Genomic DNA, 20836 nt, shown 5'->3' on the forward strand with positions numbered 1-20836 from the left:
CTAGGCGCAAAAGCTTCGGCCCTCGATTAGCGGTCCAGTGGGTGAGGGTTCCACGTTCAAAGGTCATTAAATGGACGGGAAATACCGGAGCTGTTCGAGGTAAAATTTTCTCTTCACAAAGACTTCTGTAACCGGTTTTTTGTGCAGGAAATTTTTGTAATGTGATTTTTAAACTGTTATGTTCTTGATTATCAGAGAATTATTGTTGTTTTTTCAACCGTGTATAAGTTAGTAAATTCCCGAACGACCTACCCATGATACTTACTTCAGTCCTGTTGTCAAAAAGCTTAACCAGAATTATGACTTCTTTAGTTTCAACAACAGATTCAGAGAAAAGACACGTGTATGGTTGATCTTGGGTTTCTTTTTATTTTTTGGTTTGTTTTACCCCTTTTAACTTCAAAATTTCTTTGATCCGAATGATAGATCAGCGTAATATTTCGGTTTAATCAAAATTATGGCCGAGTTACTGCAGCCAAAGATCTGGGCCCTCCTCTCTGTGACCCGAGTTCGGCAAGGTCTGACCTGCGCACTGCTGAAACCATTGCGCAGTCAGATGCACCACAGGGACCCCGAGACCTACCCCCATTTTCCGGAGCGCACAGACATCCAGCCGTTGAAGGCGCCAGACAACACAAAGGTGTTTGACGCCTGCTGGCAGACGATGCGTCGCACGGAGTACAAGTGCCGCTCGGACCCAGAGTTTAACATCCCCTCGTTCATTAGTGAGCGCAAGGCGTGCCTGAGTGATCCGTGCGCCAACGATGTGCAGGCCTGGGACCTTACCCACTACCAGCCCCAGGACATGCTGAAACGGAAGTATCCGCGAACTTGGCAAGAGTGCGTGGTAAAGTGTCGCAAGCGCAAGATGCAGTGCGTCCCCTTGCCGCTAAGCCCTAAGCGGCGCGCGCGCATTGTCAAAAAGAGTCCTTGTCCGGTGAACATGTGTGTGCTCGGAAAGCTGGATCTCGAGCTCACCGAGCCTTGCAAGCTGATGAATCCCAGCAATTGTCCGCGATTCAAGATGCCCAACTGCTGTGTAGAGCCCCGAGACCCGCCCAAATGCAAGCGTCCCTTCAGGGCCGGTCTCTGCCAAAGGCGGAGGACAAAGTACCCGAGCTTCTCCGAGTGTCGCCACGATCCCATTCCGGACGCCGCGCCCGTTGAGTGCAACTGCCTCATGAAGCCGTCCATGTGCGAAGTGTGGAGGCACTACCGCAAGAAGCACTAAGAACCTAAGCTGAGCGGCCACCTGGGAAATATTTCAAGAGCCTTGAGCAGCTTTTATTAAATAATGACCCACTAAATTTTAAATTGAGATCAAGTTTGTATGTTAATTAAATATGTTATAACTGCGAGGGTATATAAACTTCGACTTGGAGAAGTCGGCTTCCTGTTTTATTGTAGCTATTTTCATCTGTAATCTCGGGTCCAAGAGCTGATTAGTTGCCACTCTAGTTCTAGTTAGCTCTTCGTACTCGCTTAGATCGGATCTATCCGCTCAGTTTTATTTCTTCATTCGGAAAGACTAGTCTGGTTTGATTCGGAAAGAAAAGAACACTAAATTTATAACTTAACATGATTACTCTATTTGTGCTGCTTGTAATGGCAGCCTCTGTCCTTGGAAACCAAGATTTTGAGGAAGTTTGTCCCTTTGAAGCATGTTGGCCTAAAAATACTTCGATATACACGGATAAACCGGCTCCAAAAATTAAATTACTTGTCTGGCGACACGCCTCAGACTTGGAGGTGACAAAAGTTACTCCTAATCTCGAACATTTATACGTGTTTAACTGCAGCAGTGACTTTAAAATTGACGTTTTGCCCCCAATGACCAAGCTTAACATGATCAATATCACCAACTGCCCCATTTCGGAATTAGAACAACACGTGTTTGAAAATGTTATTAATTTGGAGAAGCTTGCACTGGCCGGGAACTTCATAGAAAAATTGTCCAACGAAACCTTCCACAAACTATCCAACGTGAAGTATTTATACCTGCAGCACAACTTGATCAAGGACCTTCCGGAAGGTGTATTTCATCCCCTGGAGAGGCTTTATCAACTAAACTTAAATAATAACAACATCTCTATTCTGTCGAAAGATATTTTTTTGATGAATTCGAAATTGCAAGTGCTTTCTCTCAGAGGAAACCCATTGAAGATTCTGACTTTAGACTTTCCTATTTGGACCTTCCTGACTATCATAAAACTTGATGTGAGTGATTGTAAAGAATTAACGGACCTGCGATTGTCAATAAGAGTAAGCGACTTATACCTGAGGAACAGCGGAGTTGAAAGATTAGCGATCACCGGAAGCGTTAGCGAAATACATCATGAAAACAGTAAAGTAACGTTTGCGTGGATTAATGGAACCTATTTCCACCGGTCATTCGTACAGGTCCTTTGTGACATGCCATCCCTTGATTATCTGGTCCTGTGGAATTGCACAAAATCTTCCGATTACTCTTACTTCGAAATGGATGAAAATGGAAAAAAGTGTAATTTTCCCAATCTACAATCCCTTCACCTGATGGGCAATAAATTAAATTATATTCCGCGGAGGCTACCTCTTTTCGGACCCAATTTAACCACCCTGGACATCTCCCATAACAAACTGGAATACGATTCTTTAGAACTCTTATTCGATTTGGATACCCCCAAGGAGGAAGAGGGTAACTTTCCGAATATCAGGTTCCTCGCTATGGGCCATAATTTACTGAAAAAGCTTCCACGAATGTGCCCTCTTTTTGGACCCAATCTTACCATCCTGGACCTCTCACATAATTTACTGGAGAGCGTATCGATGGAATCCTTTGACAAAGCTCAAAATCTTGAAAGCCTTTACCTGCATGGCAATAGGCTGACCAGTTTTGACTATTTATATGTTTGTGACGGGCTGAAAAACTTAAAATGGGTGGTCCTCCAAAACAATCTCTTTAATGCCACTTTTTACGGCAACATGAGTAAGTTCCTTGACGACAATAAACAGCGCTTAATTGAGATGAATAAGAGGATATTGATATAAAGAGAGAAACATATATATATATATTTAATTTGGAAATTTACTGTGTTATATTAAAGCTTATAATAAAATAAGTAAATTTTTCACTGCATACTGAATAATTTTACTTTTTATTTGGAAGGTTTCTAAATTTTCAGGAGAAGAGTCAAGCAATTTTTAATGATATGCAAAATTTCATCATTTTCCTACCAAAGACACTAGAATTTTGTTTTGTTCATCAATGTGAGCGATCTCAGCTTGATAGCTATACATAAATTCACTCAAATCAAGAAGACTTTAGTTCGAATTCGTTGGCGGAGGTTGAGGATGATTACTTTTTAATTGCCGCTCGTGTTGGCTTTCTCTGCCGTGGGTCAATCTGGGTCAGCCTGACAAGATTTTGTTTCCAGAGACCGACTTATTCAGCTGGTCTTTTTATTATAAAGATTGTTCATTGAATAGCTTTATTTTTCCGTAAATTATGTGTTTCATAATTAAAGTTTGTTGTTGTGGGTTTCACTTTAAATATATAATGTAAAGTTCCTAAAGTTTAATTATATATTAATAGTTTAAAATTTATTTGTAAATATTATCTAGGCAAGATGAAACATTGAGCCAAATAAAGAAATATTATAATCAATTTCAAAGCATTCTGCACGTGCCTTTCTCTACCTTAGATTTTTCCAATATTGCATTTTCGTGTGCGGAAGCAAAGGACCAATGACCAGGCCAATAAATTCAGCCAAAAGCGACGCATCAATAAGCCGTTAACTAGCGGTAACCATTCCTAATGTATACGTTTCGATTTCCCTGCTTTCGGTGCCTGATTTATGGGTCTGTGATGTCTGCGATTTTTCAAGTTCTGGTAATTTGATTTTTGCTTTCCCCAACCGCGCTTGAGCCCTCTCAATACCTTTTGCCAATTTGATTTGTATCTTTGTAATGGAATTCGAATTTCTACGAGCATTGTAACCAAGTCTGGCAATCTGCAGATACAGAATAGCGGATTGCTAAGGCGAGTTGCACTTGTGCGGGCATGTCACGCAATCTGGCGGCCAAGTGTCCGTAACACTTTTACAGCAATTTGCACATACAGTTGCAGTTACAGGTAAAAAGTCACCCAAAAATCTATATATTATTTTAAGACATTTATCTTGTCACATCGTAGAGCTCCCTTCTCTCAAAATAACTCACATTTGGACACTGCCTCGAAAAAACCCAACCTTCCCAACACTCCAGAGATGACCGCAGATGCTGAAGAAGCTCAAGCACATCTGATGGGTTCAGATGTGGCCACGCTGCACCTGCCCAGTTACGCTGATCGGTACACGGAAATTCCACGCCTTCTCCGCCTAAAGTTCATAGCGGAGGTGTGCCCAAAGTTAAGGGTGTCGGCCCTTAGGCTGGCCATCGAACACGTAAAGTCTACTTACAATGTCAAGCTGTACGACGAGCTCTATAGGTCCCTCTGCGGCGAAGTGACCAAAAACTCACCGCTGGAAAGTGCCCAAGGGATGGACGACGACGAGGCAAGCACCTCTAGTGGCATGCGCCGAGTGGTCCTGCCCTACGACAACAGCTGGGTAGAGGACAACATGATGGAGGCCACCTTGCTCATCCAGGAGCTGGATGCTGCACTGAACTTCAAGAAGTCGAGCTCCGGCAGCCCCCATATACGTCGTGTTTTGGAGAAGATAGGGGACTTCCACGAAAAGAGCGGCAACCTGCAACTCGCCGTCAAGTTTTATGCCCGCGCAAGGTCTTACTGCACGAGCAGTGACAATGTAATCACCTTGTTCCGCAACCTGATCCGGGTCTCCATCTACATGACCAACTGGTGGCACGTGCTCACCTACATTGACGAGGCCAAGCAGTACGCCTTGGGGTTCGAGAGCCTATCGCAGGAAGTACCGGCCCGTCTCAGCTGCGCCGCTGGCCTGGCCAACATGGGTCTGAAGAACTTCAAGTTGGCGGCGCAGCACTTCCTGCTGACTCCCTTTGGCCAGTACGACTACGACAAGATCGTGGCCCCCGAGGACGTGTGTTTCTATGCCGGACTGTGCGCCTTGGCCACATTCGAGACGTTTCAATTGCAGGCAGAACTACTTAACTCGGAAGCCTTTAAGCCGTTTTTAGAGCTCTCGCCGAAGATGAGGAGCGCCTTGTTCAATTTCCACGAGGGACACCTGGAGATCACCTCAGCCCTACTGACGGAAATCGAGGGTATCGTCAGGCTGGATGTCTATTTGTCGCCCCATGTGGATAAACTCTATAAGATAATTCACGGCAGGCTGCAAAAGAAAAGTGAAAAAAAACTGACAGATCCTAGAAAAAATTAGCATTAGATTTATAAAATAGTAAAGACTTGTATTGTAATAAAGCACTTTAAAGCAAGACTAAGAATAATTAAATTTTTCCTGTGCTCAGTGGAACTTGAAATCTGAAAAAGAATATAAGGAAGTCATTTAACCTGTGTACCGACTAAGAACTTCCCACTAAATAGAATGTCTTGTATTCTACAAAACGTCAAAAAAATGTACATAAATCTTAAAGGCAATATTCAAAAAAATCGTGATTATTATCAGCTGCAGCAGCCTGTCTGCCTGCCTATCTTTCCATCCACTTGATATCTTGAACTCAAGTACCTTGTATCTTATTATTACAATATTAGCGACTGCTGCAAAGGCTCAAAGGGTGACGAAGGAACAGCGAAGCCAACTATGAATTCGCAAAGGCAATAGCAGGGATAGAGTGGGTTAAGGAGGACAAGTATTGAGCGGAAGGGAGACAAAAAGTGCAGTGTTGAAAAGATTAAAGTGAAATCTTGAAATATTGCACAGTTGAAGAGATTTTTATGAAGCCTTGAACTGGGTCTCAAAGGAAGCAGGGTTCCGTGAAGGTGGGAATTGGGCGGCTTGTAGTTCGCTAACGAAGCACAAAGTGCTCACTGAAATTGCACCCGAAGTGCACTCAGGATACATACCTTCTCCTTCTGCCTGTAGCTCAAAATTCGCGTCAGTAGGTGATGAATACCACTCGAATTCCGTAATAATTAGATGAATGGAGAATAGCTAAAGACGGATCAGATTTAGCAACTAAGAAGTTGTTACCCAGAAATAATGATTATAATGTACATTCATTAGTTCCTCATATAATTATAATTCTGTTTTGATATAAAAATTGAAGATTCGACTTTAAAAAATGTATTTAAATTATTTAACTATATTTAGATTCGATCTTAAAGAAGTACAGCCTGTAAAACGAGACTAAAAGACAATCCCAGCAAAGGTTTGGTTTTAATATTCATGAACTTGTCGACAATTTTGCAACTTCAATTTATATCCAGTTGGAAAATTGTAATCCAACTTCCGAGTTGGCAATTTGATTTCATTTTTGATCAGCACACACAATGGTCAAAACGTTGGATTAAAAACCAACAAGAGCTTTGTGAAATACCAATTTTGGGGGCCACCTGAGCTGGTGCAACTGGGAAGAAACCGGGTTGGGGCAGAAGGGTACCTCTTGAAAGTCGTGGAAAACTTCGGCCAGACATTGTGTTGAGTAATTCTTTTGTAATGCGGAAGGAAGCTCAAAACAACACAGTGCACAGCGACTTCCGGGGGAAAGGAGAGCAAAGAAAGAGAAAGGGGTGCGCAAAAACTATAAGACAAAGCGCAGAACTGACCTACGTGCAGCCAAAGGGGGTGGGGTGGCAAGGGGTAAGCGGGTTCGAGATAAAATGCTGCAGTGTTTAGTGAATACTTCTCTGACCGTCCTACGCTTCGGCCTTTGCGTTCAATCCAGCAGGATGCTGGGAAACAGCGAGGCAGCCTTCCAGCTAGAAACAGCGAACAAGAAACAGCAGCTGGCCCGACAAGTTTATCTTTTGTTACATTGACTTCCGCTAAAAGATACTAAACTGGAAAACATTCTTCGTCGCTACCGCTCCCGCTCCCGCACCCGCCTGCTGTATGGTTTTTCTTGCAGTTCTTGCAGGTTACCGTCAAAGTCCTGGCGCAGGAAGAGTTAAGCTCAAATTAAAACGCAGCTGGGCAATGGCCTGAAAGGGCGCTGGCAAAAATCATTGTTCTGGAAATGGATCTCTAATAAAGTGCATTGTTCCTATTAAATCGCCTCTGCCATTTATAGAGAAACTAAAGCAGGCTGAATATTCAAGTTCGTAAGGCAGCATGGGAAAAATCTGTTATAGTTTCCACATTTTCGTTCGAAAAACTATATTTGGGCAAGAACAGGCATCCCTTACTTACTTGCCTCACAGGTTTTATATTACCTTTGACGTTTCTATACCGCAAATGCGGACCGAACCCAAGACAGATTGCGTACAATGGACTCGCCAGACCTAAAGCCTAGCCAGATCGCGGCCATGGTGCTGAGTGTGGGGGCGGTGAGCGCGATCACCTACTTTAGCGGCCAGTGGATGCTCAGCTTGCTGGACCCGCACTGCAAGGTGCGCAAGAAGGCCAAGAAAACGGCCGAGGAGCAGCTGCGCAAGCTAAACTCGGTGGCGGGCAGGGACGCGCCGAAGTTCCGCACCCAGGACCTCAACGAGCACGAGGTGATGATCGCCTCGCTCCTAGTGACTCCCGACGACATCGACGTGAGCTGGGCGGACATTGCCGGACTGGATGCGGTAGTCAACGAGCTTCGCGAGTCGGTGGTGATGCCGGTGCGCCACCGCGACCTCTTCAGCCGCTCGCAGCTGTGCCAGGCGCCCAAAGGAGTCCTGCTGCATGGACCACCCGGTTGTGGCAAGACGCTGATCGCCAAGGCTATTGCCAAGGATGCCGGCATGCGGTTCATCAATCTCGACGTGAGCGTGCTGAAGGACAAGTGGTACGGCGAGAGCCTGAAATTAGCCTCGGCCGTGTTCACCTTGGCCCAGAAGCTAGAACCTTGCATCATTTTCATCGACGAGATCGAGTCCTTTCTGCGGGTACGCGGCAGCGGGGATCACGAAGCCACGGCCATGATGAAGACCCAGTTCATGATACGCTGGGACGGGCTGATTAGCAACGCCAACGCCTGCGTGCTGGTGCTGGGGGCCACCAACCGTCCGCAGGACCTCGACAAGGCCATTCTCCGTCGAATGTCGCTCCAGTTCTATATAGAAGCGCCTCGGGACTGCCAGCGTCTGGAAATTCTGCAGCTAATTCTGCAGTCCGAGCAGCTTCATCCTTCTGTAAACCTCAAGGAGCTGGCTCGGCTGGCCACCGGCTTTTCTGGATCTGATCTGCGAGAGCTATGCCGCCACGCATTTATATGCCGCATGCGCCAAATTATGCGAGGCAGGAACCAAACGGAATCGGAATCGGAATTGGGCCTGGCAAAGACCGAGTCCGAGGAAGAATTCAAGGACTGCGAGCAGCTGGAGATTCGGATGGATGATTTACTCAAGTCCCTGATGACCATGAAGGTGTCAAAATACCAGTCCCTAAGCAGCTCCGACGAGAAGGATCTGGAGTTGGATTAAGGTCGCTAAGGAAATTCTCCCTTCAAATTCTCTATTGTCGTGACATAAATTTTTGTTTAACTATATTATTAAAATTTCTAAAAGGCCTAAAAAATGGTCTTAAAATCAATAAAAAGTCAAATGAATATCAAACTGTGTAGACTGAATCATTCGTGTATTCCGCCATTGCCTAATTTCGAGCAGAACTTTGTTATTAACCTTTGGCTGGTGTTGGTATGAAGGACAGCCGCTACCAATATTTTCCACATTTCGTGGCATGCATGAAGGGATTTGGCAGCCATGAGGGGCAGCGGAAAAACAGGAGGAAAAAAAAGGAGACTGCAGCCAGGAGCCTACGAAAGAGCAGCAGAAAGACCGGTGGCAACAAAAACTCGAAATAACAACGGCTATGGCAGAGGCAACAAAAAATCTTTTATGTAAAATTGAATATTCATAAGTTGTTTCACAGTAGCGGCAGAAGTCTAACTACAGGCCTCAGCCACTGCCTCGTTTGCGCTTGTTATACCCTCACTAAGGGTATTCTTATTTAAACCATTAATTAGGGGTTTAAATGATTAAATAATTTTGATTATTTTCTTAATTAAAGTCGCTTTAAGGGTTCTTAAAATAAAATATCACTATATATCTACACCTTATTTGAGTTCCCATAAAAAATTATTTTAGCACATTTGTAGGGTAGTTTATTAATCAGTCTCTAAAATTAAGTCTTTGCCTTTTTGTTGTTGCCTCGGACGCGCAGTTGATTGTTTTTGTGTGCAGTTTCGTTTGGCTGAGTGAGCCTGTAGACGCCTCTTTCCACCCACAAAAGGTCCCCCCCCCCATGCACATGCACCACATGCACACGGACACACACACATGCAAAAGATGCCGTTGTTTGCTATTTTGTCATGCAAATTGTATTTATTGCGGCCAAAAACCAACAACAACAGGCCTCGTCGAAGAGAGATAAGGGGGCGGAGCCTGTGCCCCTGCCCATTGTAATTGTTTGCTATTTGTCATTGTGTGCGCGAGAGCGAGTGCGTTAGCGTGTGAGTGTGTCCAGAGGGGGGAGGTGAGAGGTGTGTGTGCCCCAGTGTAAACAAGAAAATTGACTGCCGTCGGTGGCTCGGAGAACTTGGGGGAGAATTCCCCGAATTCCTGTGAATTCTACAACAATGACAAAGTCGGGAATGTCCATCGAAATTATGCAAAAGGCGGACCCTTTGTTTTTCTTAGCTTTCGGCAGAAGAAAATATACTTTTAACAAAATAAAACATGTCATAGTAATCCACTAATATCATCGAGCATAGAAACTTGAATTTTGTATAATCTTGCGGGGAATTACTATTTTATTTAGCTTGTTATTCGCCATTATACAAATAAATAAAAAATAATAAATAAATAAATAATTTCAATTTATATAAACGTAGCCTTTCCTTTAATAAAAAAATTAACAAAAACTTGTACAATTTAGTTTTTTTATGAATTTAATAGTCAGAATATTTACACTTGGATGTATTTAGTAATCGCTTTTGTATTGAACAAAGTCTTTAAATTTCAAATAAAATTTTGTTGGCTCAAGGTACTTTCTAATTTAAAAAATATATATATATATTCTCGCTAGTTTATTCAATCGCACAAAACATAATTTACATGCCTTAAGAGTGGCCTCATTAAGCTCTTAATTGTTTAATCACTCAATCAAGTGCCATAAAAATGCACCATAAAATGACATTTTTTGTGGCATCGGGTAATTTTAATTTAAATCCTTAAAACCCTTTATTTGAACATTTTAATTACAACAAGTACTGCGGCAATGCACTTAACAATTAGCAGACCCTTCAGATGAGCACTTCTTTCCTTAGCTGTGGATTAAATTCATAATAATCATAATTTATGTCATTGGTTTCAAAAGCAGACACGTTTTATTGATGACAATTATGTGAAATTCTTTCAAGTGGAATGACAAAAGTTTATTGAATTATTAATTAACTGCAATTGCAGCATGCAACATGTATATTATGGCTGTCATCAAGAGGCTAGGAGGGGCCAAACACGGACAGACTCATTGAGCATCATTAAATTATTTTAATCTCATTCATAATTTAATTGATTTAAATGGTGTTAGCGATTTCCCCAGCCCCTTTGCCCTTATTAGCACACTGTGCCGGCAAAATGTGCAGGCTTAGAATAATTGATGATATTTAATATTAATTACACTCTACAATTCAACTTGAAACCTTTAATTGTGCATTTCAAACGCCATTTTTTTCTCGGCTCTCGACGCTTTAACCAATTTCATTAGCTCGCATTAATCATGCACCGCATGTTAATAAATATTAATAATCCTGGCCACCAAGCCAATTGCCAATTTTAGCCTATGAAATTTCCGGAATATTCTGCATAAAAGTCTACTGATTTATGGCGTTGAACAACAAACACAACAACGACAAGTTCATTCAACGAGTTGGTGTAGAAAAAATCATCAACAAATAGCAATTAATTATCTAGTAATAACATAACAATTTTTGAGATACTTTTAACTGGGCGTGTTGATACCCTAAACGCACATACATATAGATATTAAAATAAATTAATGAACAAGCTTTACTCATCTACGACCTGGTTAAGTACTTATAGTTCATTCAACAAAATATTTTATATTTTTAAATATTTCTTGCACCAAGTGTAATATACCAGCTTTGATAGCAACAAGAGGGTATTATTTTCGTGGTTCTTCTGGCCATTTGTTGCATTCGTTGCAATACCCTCTTGGTCATTAAAAGCATCTGTGTGCCGAAAAAAATCCGGGGAAAACTATAAAACTCGTTTGAAGAGACACAACAAAAAAAGTAATACAAAACAAAATGAAAGATGGACAGGGACAGAGGGAATCCCAGCCACGAAAGTCTTTTGAGGGAAATAGTAAAAACTGTGCTTCTGCCCATGACCATTTCTATTTCCTTTGGCCATTTCTAAAATTTGCATTTTTCATGCCACAATGTATATAAAATTCATATTTATAAATCTTTTAACTGCACACACAAAACGCAAAATGGGACACATCAAAAAGCCAAAGCACAGACAGATGGGAAAAATGTTCAAAAAGGAAATGAAAACTCTAAAAAAAAAATACAAATAAAACGAAAGGGCAGGACATGGTAGGTTCATATTCTTCTAAATACTCTAATGTTTATGACTTTACTGATAATATTAATTTTTTTCAAAAGAAAACAGTATTTTTTGAAAAATTAAAGCTGTTTCAAAGTGTCTGGTATTTATATTTTATCTGTTCATAATTTTGCTAAAGCTAAGAGTGTCTGTGAATGTGAGAAGTGTATGCAAGTAACTGAAATAAAACTAATACAAGACCATTCAAATTCACACTTTTCACATAAAAAAGAGCAACAAAAAAAGGATATAAAAATGTGTTGCAAGTCAGAAGTGAATGAATGAATGAATATGACTTTGCCACACCAAGCAGAACACAATAAAACGCTAGGACCTCCCTGGGCAATGGACAATGGGCACAAAAGCCACATTTATTGTTAAAAATAAAAATATAGCTCCCAAGTATATTTACAAAATCAAATACTTGCTAATAATATTGACCAATAGCTATAAAAAAATTTCATATAATTGTAAATGAGCTGGGCCTTCTCTCATTGATTTTCCAAACATTCTTAAAAGTTATTTTCTTTTATAAAAAAAATATATGCGGTAAAGAGTCTTTAACACAAAATGTTGAATTTTTTAAATACATTACTTTATTTAGGTTTACGAAACTTAAATGCCAAAGGGAGTCAGTGTTGCCGATAAACTATTCCCAACTAAGTAAGAAAGCAAATAACATGCGAAATGAATGGATAAACCTATTTATCAAGTAAAATGATCCTAAGGTAAATGGTTTTCTATTTCCATAATTTTTAAAATACCTTTGAGCTTATATTAGAGCCTGATTTTAAATTATAAGAATAATTAATACTAGATTTTAATTTATTTCTTTTACAGATATTTAAAGCTGATTTAGTTCAAGTTAGTAGTATTTTTATATTTTTGGAAAAAGGTCGACAGCACTGGTGGTACAACAGAAAATTTGGTAGGGAAAAGAGGGAGGGGCAAACGAAAAAGAACGGAAGTGAAAAAGGCAATGGGAATGAGACACCTCTGCACGGCGCTGTGATTTTTCATTTTGAGCCGGTCCCCGACTGCGTTTTACTTCTGGCTTCTTGGGCAACAGTTGTGGCCGGCCGGGAAAACTCTAAGCGTGCGGCATGCAACTGCAAACTGCTGTATGTCTAAAAATAAAAAAGAATTTACATTCTGGCGTATGAATAGGAAATAATTTCTGAACACTGAGGGAGTTTTTCTATAAAAAAAATATTTATATCAAAGAAAAAACCTTCTGTTGTCTGATCTCTTCCATGGACGGCGTATGATCCTGCAACTGAACAGCTTCAAAAATATTAAAGTTACATATGTACCTGAATATATGCCCCTACAAGGTATGAGTTTCCGATCTTCTCAAACATGAACTATTTTAAATTAATTTGACACTCCTCTTCTGGTGGCTCTGTAGCTTTTGCTGATGGTAAGCATCTCTGGCGTTGCCATTTTAATTTTAGCCTGCCACTCGTTTGCAAAAGTTAACTTAATGTTTTTAACCAACCGCACACTCCACACACTCACGCACACACATATCCTTTTACCACTGCGTCCACCTTCAAGGCGTTGACGTTGCATTTTTGCCAGCACGCGAAACGAACTTTTCGGTGCCTAAGTTGTTCAAATAAAATGGCAAAAAAGAAGGTAAGAAGTGGAGGCCCTCACCAACTTCTTGGCGGCAGGCTACAAATTTTCCACCACCGCGCTTCTGGCTGCTGATGACGACTATCTCTCCTCCTTTTTGCCTGTCGCTGGCATTCTAATTAGCGCCGTCTTGGAGCCGCCACCACTTCCTCCCCGCTACTGTGACTTCTTGGCCCGATCAGAGTGCACTTCGTTAAATGCATGCCAGTAACATTGGGTACACGAAACAATTATGCACATTTACGCGCAGCTCATAAAAGTTTCCGTGTGTGCTTATGCGGAGCAGAAAGGCTTTCAGCACTCCCTCTGGATGCTGGATGCTCTGGCTCTGGCAGGGAACGATGTGTACATCAAAGGCAGCTAATTTCAGTCAACAAGGTAGCTCCAGTAGCTTCAGTAGCTCTAGTAATGGGAAAAGAAATATGGAGAACTCCTAGAAACTGTGCTGCATCAGCTCATATGAATTAGAATGTAAATTAGTTTTTCTTCGCCCCTCGAAAGTGACTAACTGTGTACCTTAAACTTGCACTTTAGGGTTCATGTTTTATTACATTTTCAACATTTAGACTCCCACCTTAAATAGTTTCTCCCAATTATTATCGTTGGGTTCGAACAAAGCAAAATTAAAAATGAATTGCATAAAAGCGAATGCCAAATAAGCGCCTTCCCCTCCTCATCTTAACCAAAAACTTGCCGGCGTAGCACAAATTTTTGCGCTGACTTCATTAAAAAACAAAAAAATTACAAAAATTCCAGAAAACTCAAAAAACCTCTGGCAGAAAAATAGGAATAAAAGTGCAAGCAAAATGAATGAGTCTGGACCACAGAGTACACGGGAAGAATGGCATCGATTGAGTTCAATTGGGGGCATCAGATGAAGAGGGGGCAATTGTAAAATGGTCAGACCATGAGCTAAGCCAATAATCAAACGCCCAAGTTGGGGGTGGGGAGAAGGAGTCTGGCAGGTGGCCGGGGTGGGGCCTAGGCGAAGCTATATGGTGCGGTCTTTGGGGCGGCAGCTAATTTATTACGAGCATTTAACAAGCATACTCCTGGGGTTCTCTCACGAGCCCGCTTTGATTTATTAGGTGTTTGGTTTAAAAAAAAAGAGAGCCGGCTAACGAAATGAAAGGAACCCAAGTCGGCAGGAGCTGAGAAGGCCAGAATCCAGAGCCAAACCAAGAAGGGAGGCGGTCCGGATGGGGCCGGCTGCGAAATTCCGAAACACTAATGTGAATGTAATTTGTAGTTAATGTGCTGTCGGCTGGCATGTGGGCGGTCGTTCCAGGCGGTATTCGGGCATTTTAATTGTTCAAACAAAATCAGGGTTCGGCGGATGCTTCTGTTTCTGGAGTTTTTCTTAATTTCTTACCAGCCACGCCCAGTTAAGTGGATGTTTTCAATTTAAGCGGTAGAAAAGGTATTCTTTGTATATCTATCTTTACAATTGTTAAACTTAAAGCTACTTGAATAAAGCAAGTTCCAGACGAAGACCTTATGAAATTCATGAACATACGAAAATTACACTTAGCCCTCTTATGATTAAATCATAATTTCTTCACAAGACATAATGATCTACAATTCGTCTTTATAATTTCCTTTAAAGCGTTAAATTAGGTGGCAAGTTCCTTTTGTCCCGACAATGATTAACCCCCAGGGAAAGCATTCACCCAATTTTCGTATTCTTTTAATGGCCTTCCTTATTGTTTTTGTTCTTTCTCGCTTTTGTTTCTTTATTTGCAACTGGCAAATGTTGAATGTGAAATCACATTGTTGAATTTCATCTCGTTTTGTCCTTGCCGCACGGCGGCGTTCGCACTGCAAGCCTTGGCATCGACGGCCGGCCATTAAAGGTCATAAATCACAACATAGCATAGAAATAAATCAACCCTTTATTATCAACAGATCGCAATGTTTGTTATCGAAAGGGTTATTTATAGTTCTCCTGGGAGCGAGAGGCCGAAAGAATCCGACCCTGCCCAGCCGAGTCGTCCGGAGTTTGTGAATATATTTAACGAAATTAACTGCTGAACGGAAGCTGCAGTGCTCTCCGAATGGGTTCAAGGTTGAAATTCGATGACCGAATTGCCTACTTATCGGGGGCTTTGGCCCTGCGGTGCTCTGTGTGTGTGCCTCTTCTGCCTGACAAGCTTATTAAGAAAATCGCATTATTTGCCTGTACGAACTCAAGTATCTTTCCAGTGCACTAAACACTCACAGGACGCTCTAACAGCCGCACAAGGAGCTTCATTTGCTCTCAATTCAAAGCCTGAAAAGAGACACACGTGTGGGGGGGCAGGCGGCGGGGCTGCACATGGAAAATGAATACGTCATTAGCTGCATGAAAATATCCTGTCAGGTCTGTGCACGGAAAGAAAATTAATTTTGAAATAAGAAATCAGTCCCTTTAATTTGTAAATATTTTTATTATATAAGATGGTTTTTACATTCTAGTCCAAAAAGTGATCATTGCTCAGATTTACTGAAAAATAAATCATTATTTATTAATTTATTTAATCAACCTCTGCCACTTCCCTATATATATGAATGTGAATTCTGTTTCCTAGTATTTTTAACTTATTTACAAACAGAAATTCGCTCTCTGTAGCTCTCATATACACGTAAATAGGTACCCCCATACGGTAGCTTCAAGTGGACAAAGCCGACTAAGTGGCTAAAGAACGAAAACCGAAAAGGAGGACAGAAACATCATACCTCCATGGCTACTTAAACAGCTTAGGTTTGAGGGCTTATGCAACTTGTTAACTAATTACGTGCGCAGCAGCCCAGAGTGGCATTAAACACATTCACCCAAGAGCTAAATATTATGTATATTGCCAAACAATTATTTTATATTAACTTGGGCTAATAGAATAATAATGTAATGTCTTTGTGAGAAGTTATTCAAGAGGTATTTGGCTTCAATGGGTCTATAAATAGATAAAGAAAAAATATTTTTGTGCAGACGGTATGGTGGTAAAAAATACATCATATAATATATAAATATATTTTTATTTATTATTGTACGTTATTTACAAAACTTTGACAAACAGTCTTTAAACCTATCAAGCTTTTTTTTTTTGGTCTCTAAGCTACGATTATTGATTTTGGTTTTGATTTCCTGCCCATTGTTGTTCATCTTTGCTGGGAAATGAATTCTTTCATTTGCTGTAATTTATAATTAAATTGTAGTCAAAATTCGGGTATCTATTAATCTATAATACGGTCTTCTTGGCAGATAAATAAGCTAATTTCCTGCGTGTTTCCTGATAGCTTGTCAAAAAGTGAAAATGCTGTTGATTGTTTTTGAAGACAATTTTCGTGAATCAAATTTGTGCCAACACAAATGTCTTAATTTAATTTATAAACAATTCAGAATTAACATGAAATTATATACTTTCCTTTAAAATGTTAACTTTAACTTACCATTTGCCAAATAAATACCTTAATTCGAAACGTCTGGGTTAAGATAAAATAATGAATTCCACCTAAAAAAAAATAAAATAATTGAAAAAGACAGTGAAAACAGGATGTAAAGAGAAAAAGGTTCACAGACGACACAAAGGAAAAGGGATAAAGAGTAAAGCAAAGGAAAAGCCATTGAACAAAATAAATCACACCTTTGTCACTCAATGCGAAAAACGTATTTTTCCAATTAAAAGCCAAAGAACGATTCTCAGCAAATTACTTTAACCTTTCGTCGACCATCAGGTCGCCGACATGTAATTAGTTGACAAAGGTGTCTGTGCTTTTTGTTGTTGTTACTAGGCTGTGCCCAGCTTAATTGAATTTTTATCTCCGCCCAATGTGACTCCGGCCTCGTGTACTTCAAAATAAGAAAGTAAACAACAAGTCCGAAGCTTTGGTATCTTAAGCGTAAAATACCCTTTTTTTAAAACAACTTGAATTCATTTAAAACCTGAGTGGCAAAAAACTACTGGTTAAATTCTTCTCTCCTATTTCCCTACATAGACATCGAAAAAAAAACCCATATGGTGGCTTTAATATTAAGATTTTCAAGTGTAGAGATATTGCCTTGCGTCAAGAAGAGATAATCCATGAATGAAAACAAACATTGATGAGATTTTTAGAAAATCCTTATTAATGAGCTGGTCTAATCGTACTCAAAAACTGAGAATGAAGTGAGAAGAGTTCTTTTGAGTGTAACAATAATTATCAGAGGGTAACTCAATGTAAATCGCATCAGATTTGAATCAATCACATCATACAATAATTTAGAACCTTTTCTTGACTCCTCTGATGTCATTATCTTTTCTGACTTAGGAATGAAACAAATGATATCCATTTCATCTCCATAATCATATCATGGTAAAATTGCTTATCCTTGAATGCTCAGCTGGGCTTAGAGCCCACTCATGATCCTGCTCCTGTATCCAAGCTACAGTTCAGTACAACCTGAGCTGGAGGCAAAAAGCATAAAGAACCCGCTAAGCTCATGGAAAGATAAATAAAGAAAAGTTTCATGGGTCTCCAGGAGACATTGGGAGTGGTGGACACTCAGCACAACGTTCCATCATTTCTGATTCAGGTGGCTTAAAGGTTGTCCTCTCGATTTGATAACCCTGAGCGCTCTGCATAAAATAATCGATAGGAACACTCCTGTTGGTTTGGGAGTCAATAATCTGTTTACATTCTTCCAAAGAAATGAATGGTTTGTGTCAGAATGATTTGGGTTAGGACAGTGAGTCCTATGACGTTTGAGTCAGGTTCAGGCAAGAAGTGATGACTGAAGATTGAGCTTCCAAATATCGCGTCGAAAGTTTCCTGAGTTTTTACCCAAATAATCGAGTTTGTAAACATCAACAGCTCTGACAGGCCCACACCGAGGCCCGCTTCTACGCAAACATCAGATTTTCCAGATTTTCCTTCTGAATATCTTTTAACTCAACGCACACTGAACAAGAAATTGTTGAATAATGTCTATATTTAGATCTGTGTTTATACGTTTATGGATCTCAGAACTGAGAAGATGATTGTCCAGCCATAGTCAAATACAGTTTCAAGTCTGAACCCTTCATTTTCTCTTTTACTGAGTCTCACTTCAAGCCCAAACCCAGGCTTTATGGGGCCACCACCAGCCTGGCAGTGGACCCGCTCCCATCATGAGTCCCAGAGGAAACCGCTTTCTGGTTCCCTGAATGATATCTTAACGCTTGTCGCCCAGTCCCGTCCCATAGAGGATAATGGAATAAGATCCTCTATGATCTTCCACACAAAAGATATCATGCGCCCAGCATAAAAACACAAATAAAAGCTTAAACAATATAAAAACTATAAAAAGAAGAAAATATATATATTTGAGGAACGATTAGATATATGTGAATATAAATACTGTTATGTATAATATGAACTTCCGGAATTTACCTTTCCTTTATTTACTAAAGTCAGTACAGATTCCAATTAACCTCTACTCAACTTATAATTTGTTATAAATAAAAACCCATTACACAAAAAATCAAATTTCTTATTAATTTAATACATTTTCCTAAACAATTCTCGCTACTTCCGGGTGTGTGTATTGGTCTTCAATTAACCCAAACGTTGCGTGACTGCTTATGGCGAATCAAAAGCTGATTGCCAGATTGAGCTTCCTCCTTGCCGGAATTCAATTCTCGATGCTCTTCGACGGCAATGCTGAACGTTTGCGGAGCAAACAATCGCCATGGGAAATTATTAGAGACAAATAAATTAAATTTTATAGCTTGGGCGCGCTTACACGGAAAGGAGGAAGTGACGGCCCAAATTTGATTGGCGATTGTTTGGGGGCAATTATAGATTTAGTTTGCTTGTTTTCAGGAAGCTTTGAGGGCTTGAGCTGGCCAACGGCATTCGTGTACTCTTGGCCTCCCCTCCTGGCCAGGACAATGGGCACTTCAATTTCCTTCAGCTCCATTTATGGCTGAAACATGCAAACTAAAAGTTAAGTTTTATGCGAACTCCGACCCGGCAGAGCCGCTCGACTCGATGGCGTTTAACAAAGTTATTGGCCTCCTCTCTCTCTCTCTCTCGGCCGCATCGCAGCAATCTTGGCCATCATCAACACTCTGTCTATCCGATGCCCCCCCTCCCCCACGCTCCTCGGCCTCTGCCACCTTTTGTTTTTTACAAGCACTTTGCAAATATTTATGGCTGAAAGCAGCGCAAACAATAAAATCATAAACTGCAGCGACGACGTCTGCGTCACAGGACACGGGACACGGGACACAGGACACTGGTCGCAGGACACAGCGGGTAAATCGATTTTTAAAATGAATTATGTTTGTAGATATGCAATACGTGTATATACGTATATATTTATGGACGCAAAGTATATACACCACATCAAACGATGTTCTGAGTATCGTCTATATAAGCCCGTTTATTATATATAACTTGTGTACATTGTGTTCTTTATATACATGATTTTCTACAAGAGAATATAGTTCAATATAGTAGCAAAAAATTTTAAAATATTGAGGTTATTTCAGATAAATAGTATGGTTATATACGTCAACAACTTTAACTTTATAGTACCTAAAGATATATAAAACCGAGAATATAAGGGTATCTTTTCACCATTTTCGCGTATATTGTTGCACTTTTCAGCCGAATACTAAGTACATTCCATTTTCATGCTGTTTGTCCTGCACTTTCCTGCCTTTGTTGGCCAAAACCCTCAATGGGGCTGCACATATACAGGTGCTTCGGCAGTGCATAAGGCACATTGCTGTGCATTTTAAAAATTAGCTAAATATTTTGGCAGTGCCTCCGGCAGTGTGGGTCCTGCTACTTCATGACCAAACAAAACGCATGCATTCTGAAACTCTATTTACTCAAAATGTTGAGTGCAGAAATTGTGCCAAAACTGGAAACAGTTCTGTCAGTAGTTGAGCAAACATTTGCCAGAGAGAAGGGGAACTGCAAGGTCCACATCGATATTAGCAAGCAACACGGCACAAAATTTATAAAAATGTTAAAAAAAATTGAATGCTTAAGTGTTTATTATATTTATAAAGTGAAGAAAACAAATACAGAAATTTAGAAAAAATAGGAAAGAGAAAACAAAAAAGTTAGCAACCATTTCTGAAAAGAACAAATTTCAATTTCAAATATCATTTTATTTTTATATTGCTAACAAATCTTTATACTTAATTTAAAATTATTTTTAAAATTTTCTTTACCCTTTTTAATGCACAGTGCACTTTTCGATTAATATCTAAATTTAAGTAATCCAGTTCGAACACATTTACAAAATTTTTCGCCACTATTGAACTAAACTAGTAACCCACGGGGGATTTTGGGTTGGGCTCAACTCATCATTGAATAAAAAAAAAAAACAAAAAAAAAATATATATATATAAATGAACCTGTACAATAAACCGGTATCGGGATCTATATAAATGCACTTTCCTGCTTGAACATATGCCGTCTCCACTTTTCCGAACAATTGTCGACTACAAACCCTTGTAATCCTAATGAATCCAGCACCTATTTATTTTTCATTGTGGGAAATTGTGCAAATGCCATGACAACAGTTCGCTTTTGGGAGGGTCG

The 20836-nt window shown here is 40.2% G+C and overlaps 4 protein-coding genes across 4 annotated transcripts; all 4 read left to right on the forward strand.

Annotated features, from left to right (window-relative positions):
* Window positions 1-301: 301 nt before the first annotated feature.
* On the forward strand, window positions 302-1318 carry LOC108077350 (uncharacterized). The gene has a single exon (XM_017170640.3). It carries the CDS (start codon window positions 458-460, stop codon window positions 1229-1231), a length of 774 nt encoding a protein of 257 aa, XP_017026129.1. The 5' UTR covers window positions 302-457; the 3' UTR covers window positions 1232-1318.
* Window positions 1319-1476: 158 nt separating this feature from the next.
* LOC108077331 (leucine-rich repeat-containing protein 15-like) lies at window positions 1477-3062 on the forward strand. The gene is made up of 2 exons (XM_070287507.1): window positions 1477-2032; window positions 2105-3062. Exons 1-2 carry the CDS (start codon window positions 1579-1581, stop codon window positions 3025-3027), a joined length of 1377 nt encoding a protein of 458 aa, XP_070143608.1. The 5' UTR covers window positions 1477-1578; the 3' UTR covers window positions 3028-3062.
* Window positions 3063-4147: 1085 nt separating this feature from the next.
* Window positions 4148-5399, forward strand: CSN1a (COP9 signalosome subunit 1a). Its single transcript, XM_017170655.3, has one exon. It carries the CDS (start codon window positions 4245-4247, stop codon window positions 5340-5342), a length of 1098 nt encoding a protein of 365 aa, XP_017026144.1. The 5' UTR covers window positions 4148-4244; the 3' UTR covers window positions 5343-5399.
* A 1791-nt stretch (window positions 5400-7190) lies between these two features.
* Window positions 7191-8626, forward strand: LOC108077348 (outer mitochondrial transmembrane helix translocase). Its single transcript, XM_017170637.3, has one exon. The coding sequence runs from the start codon at window positions 7349-7351 to the stop codon at window positions 8492-8494; it is 1146 nt and encodes a 381-aa protein (XP_017026126.1). The 5' UTR covers window positions 7191-7348; the 3' UTR covers window positions 8495-8626.
* Window positions 8627-20836: the final 12210 nt, after the last annotated feature.

Source organism: Drosophila kikkawai, chromosome 2L (assembly GCF_030179895.1).
Source record: "Drosophila kikkawai strain 14028-0561.14 chromosome 2L, DkikHiC1v2, whole genome shotgun sequence".
Lineage (NCBI taxonomy): Eukaryota > Metazoa > Arthropoda > Insecta > Diptera > Drosophilidae > Drosophila > Drosophila kikkawai.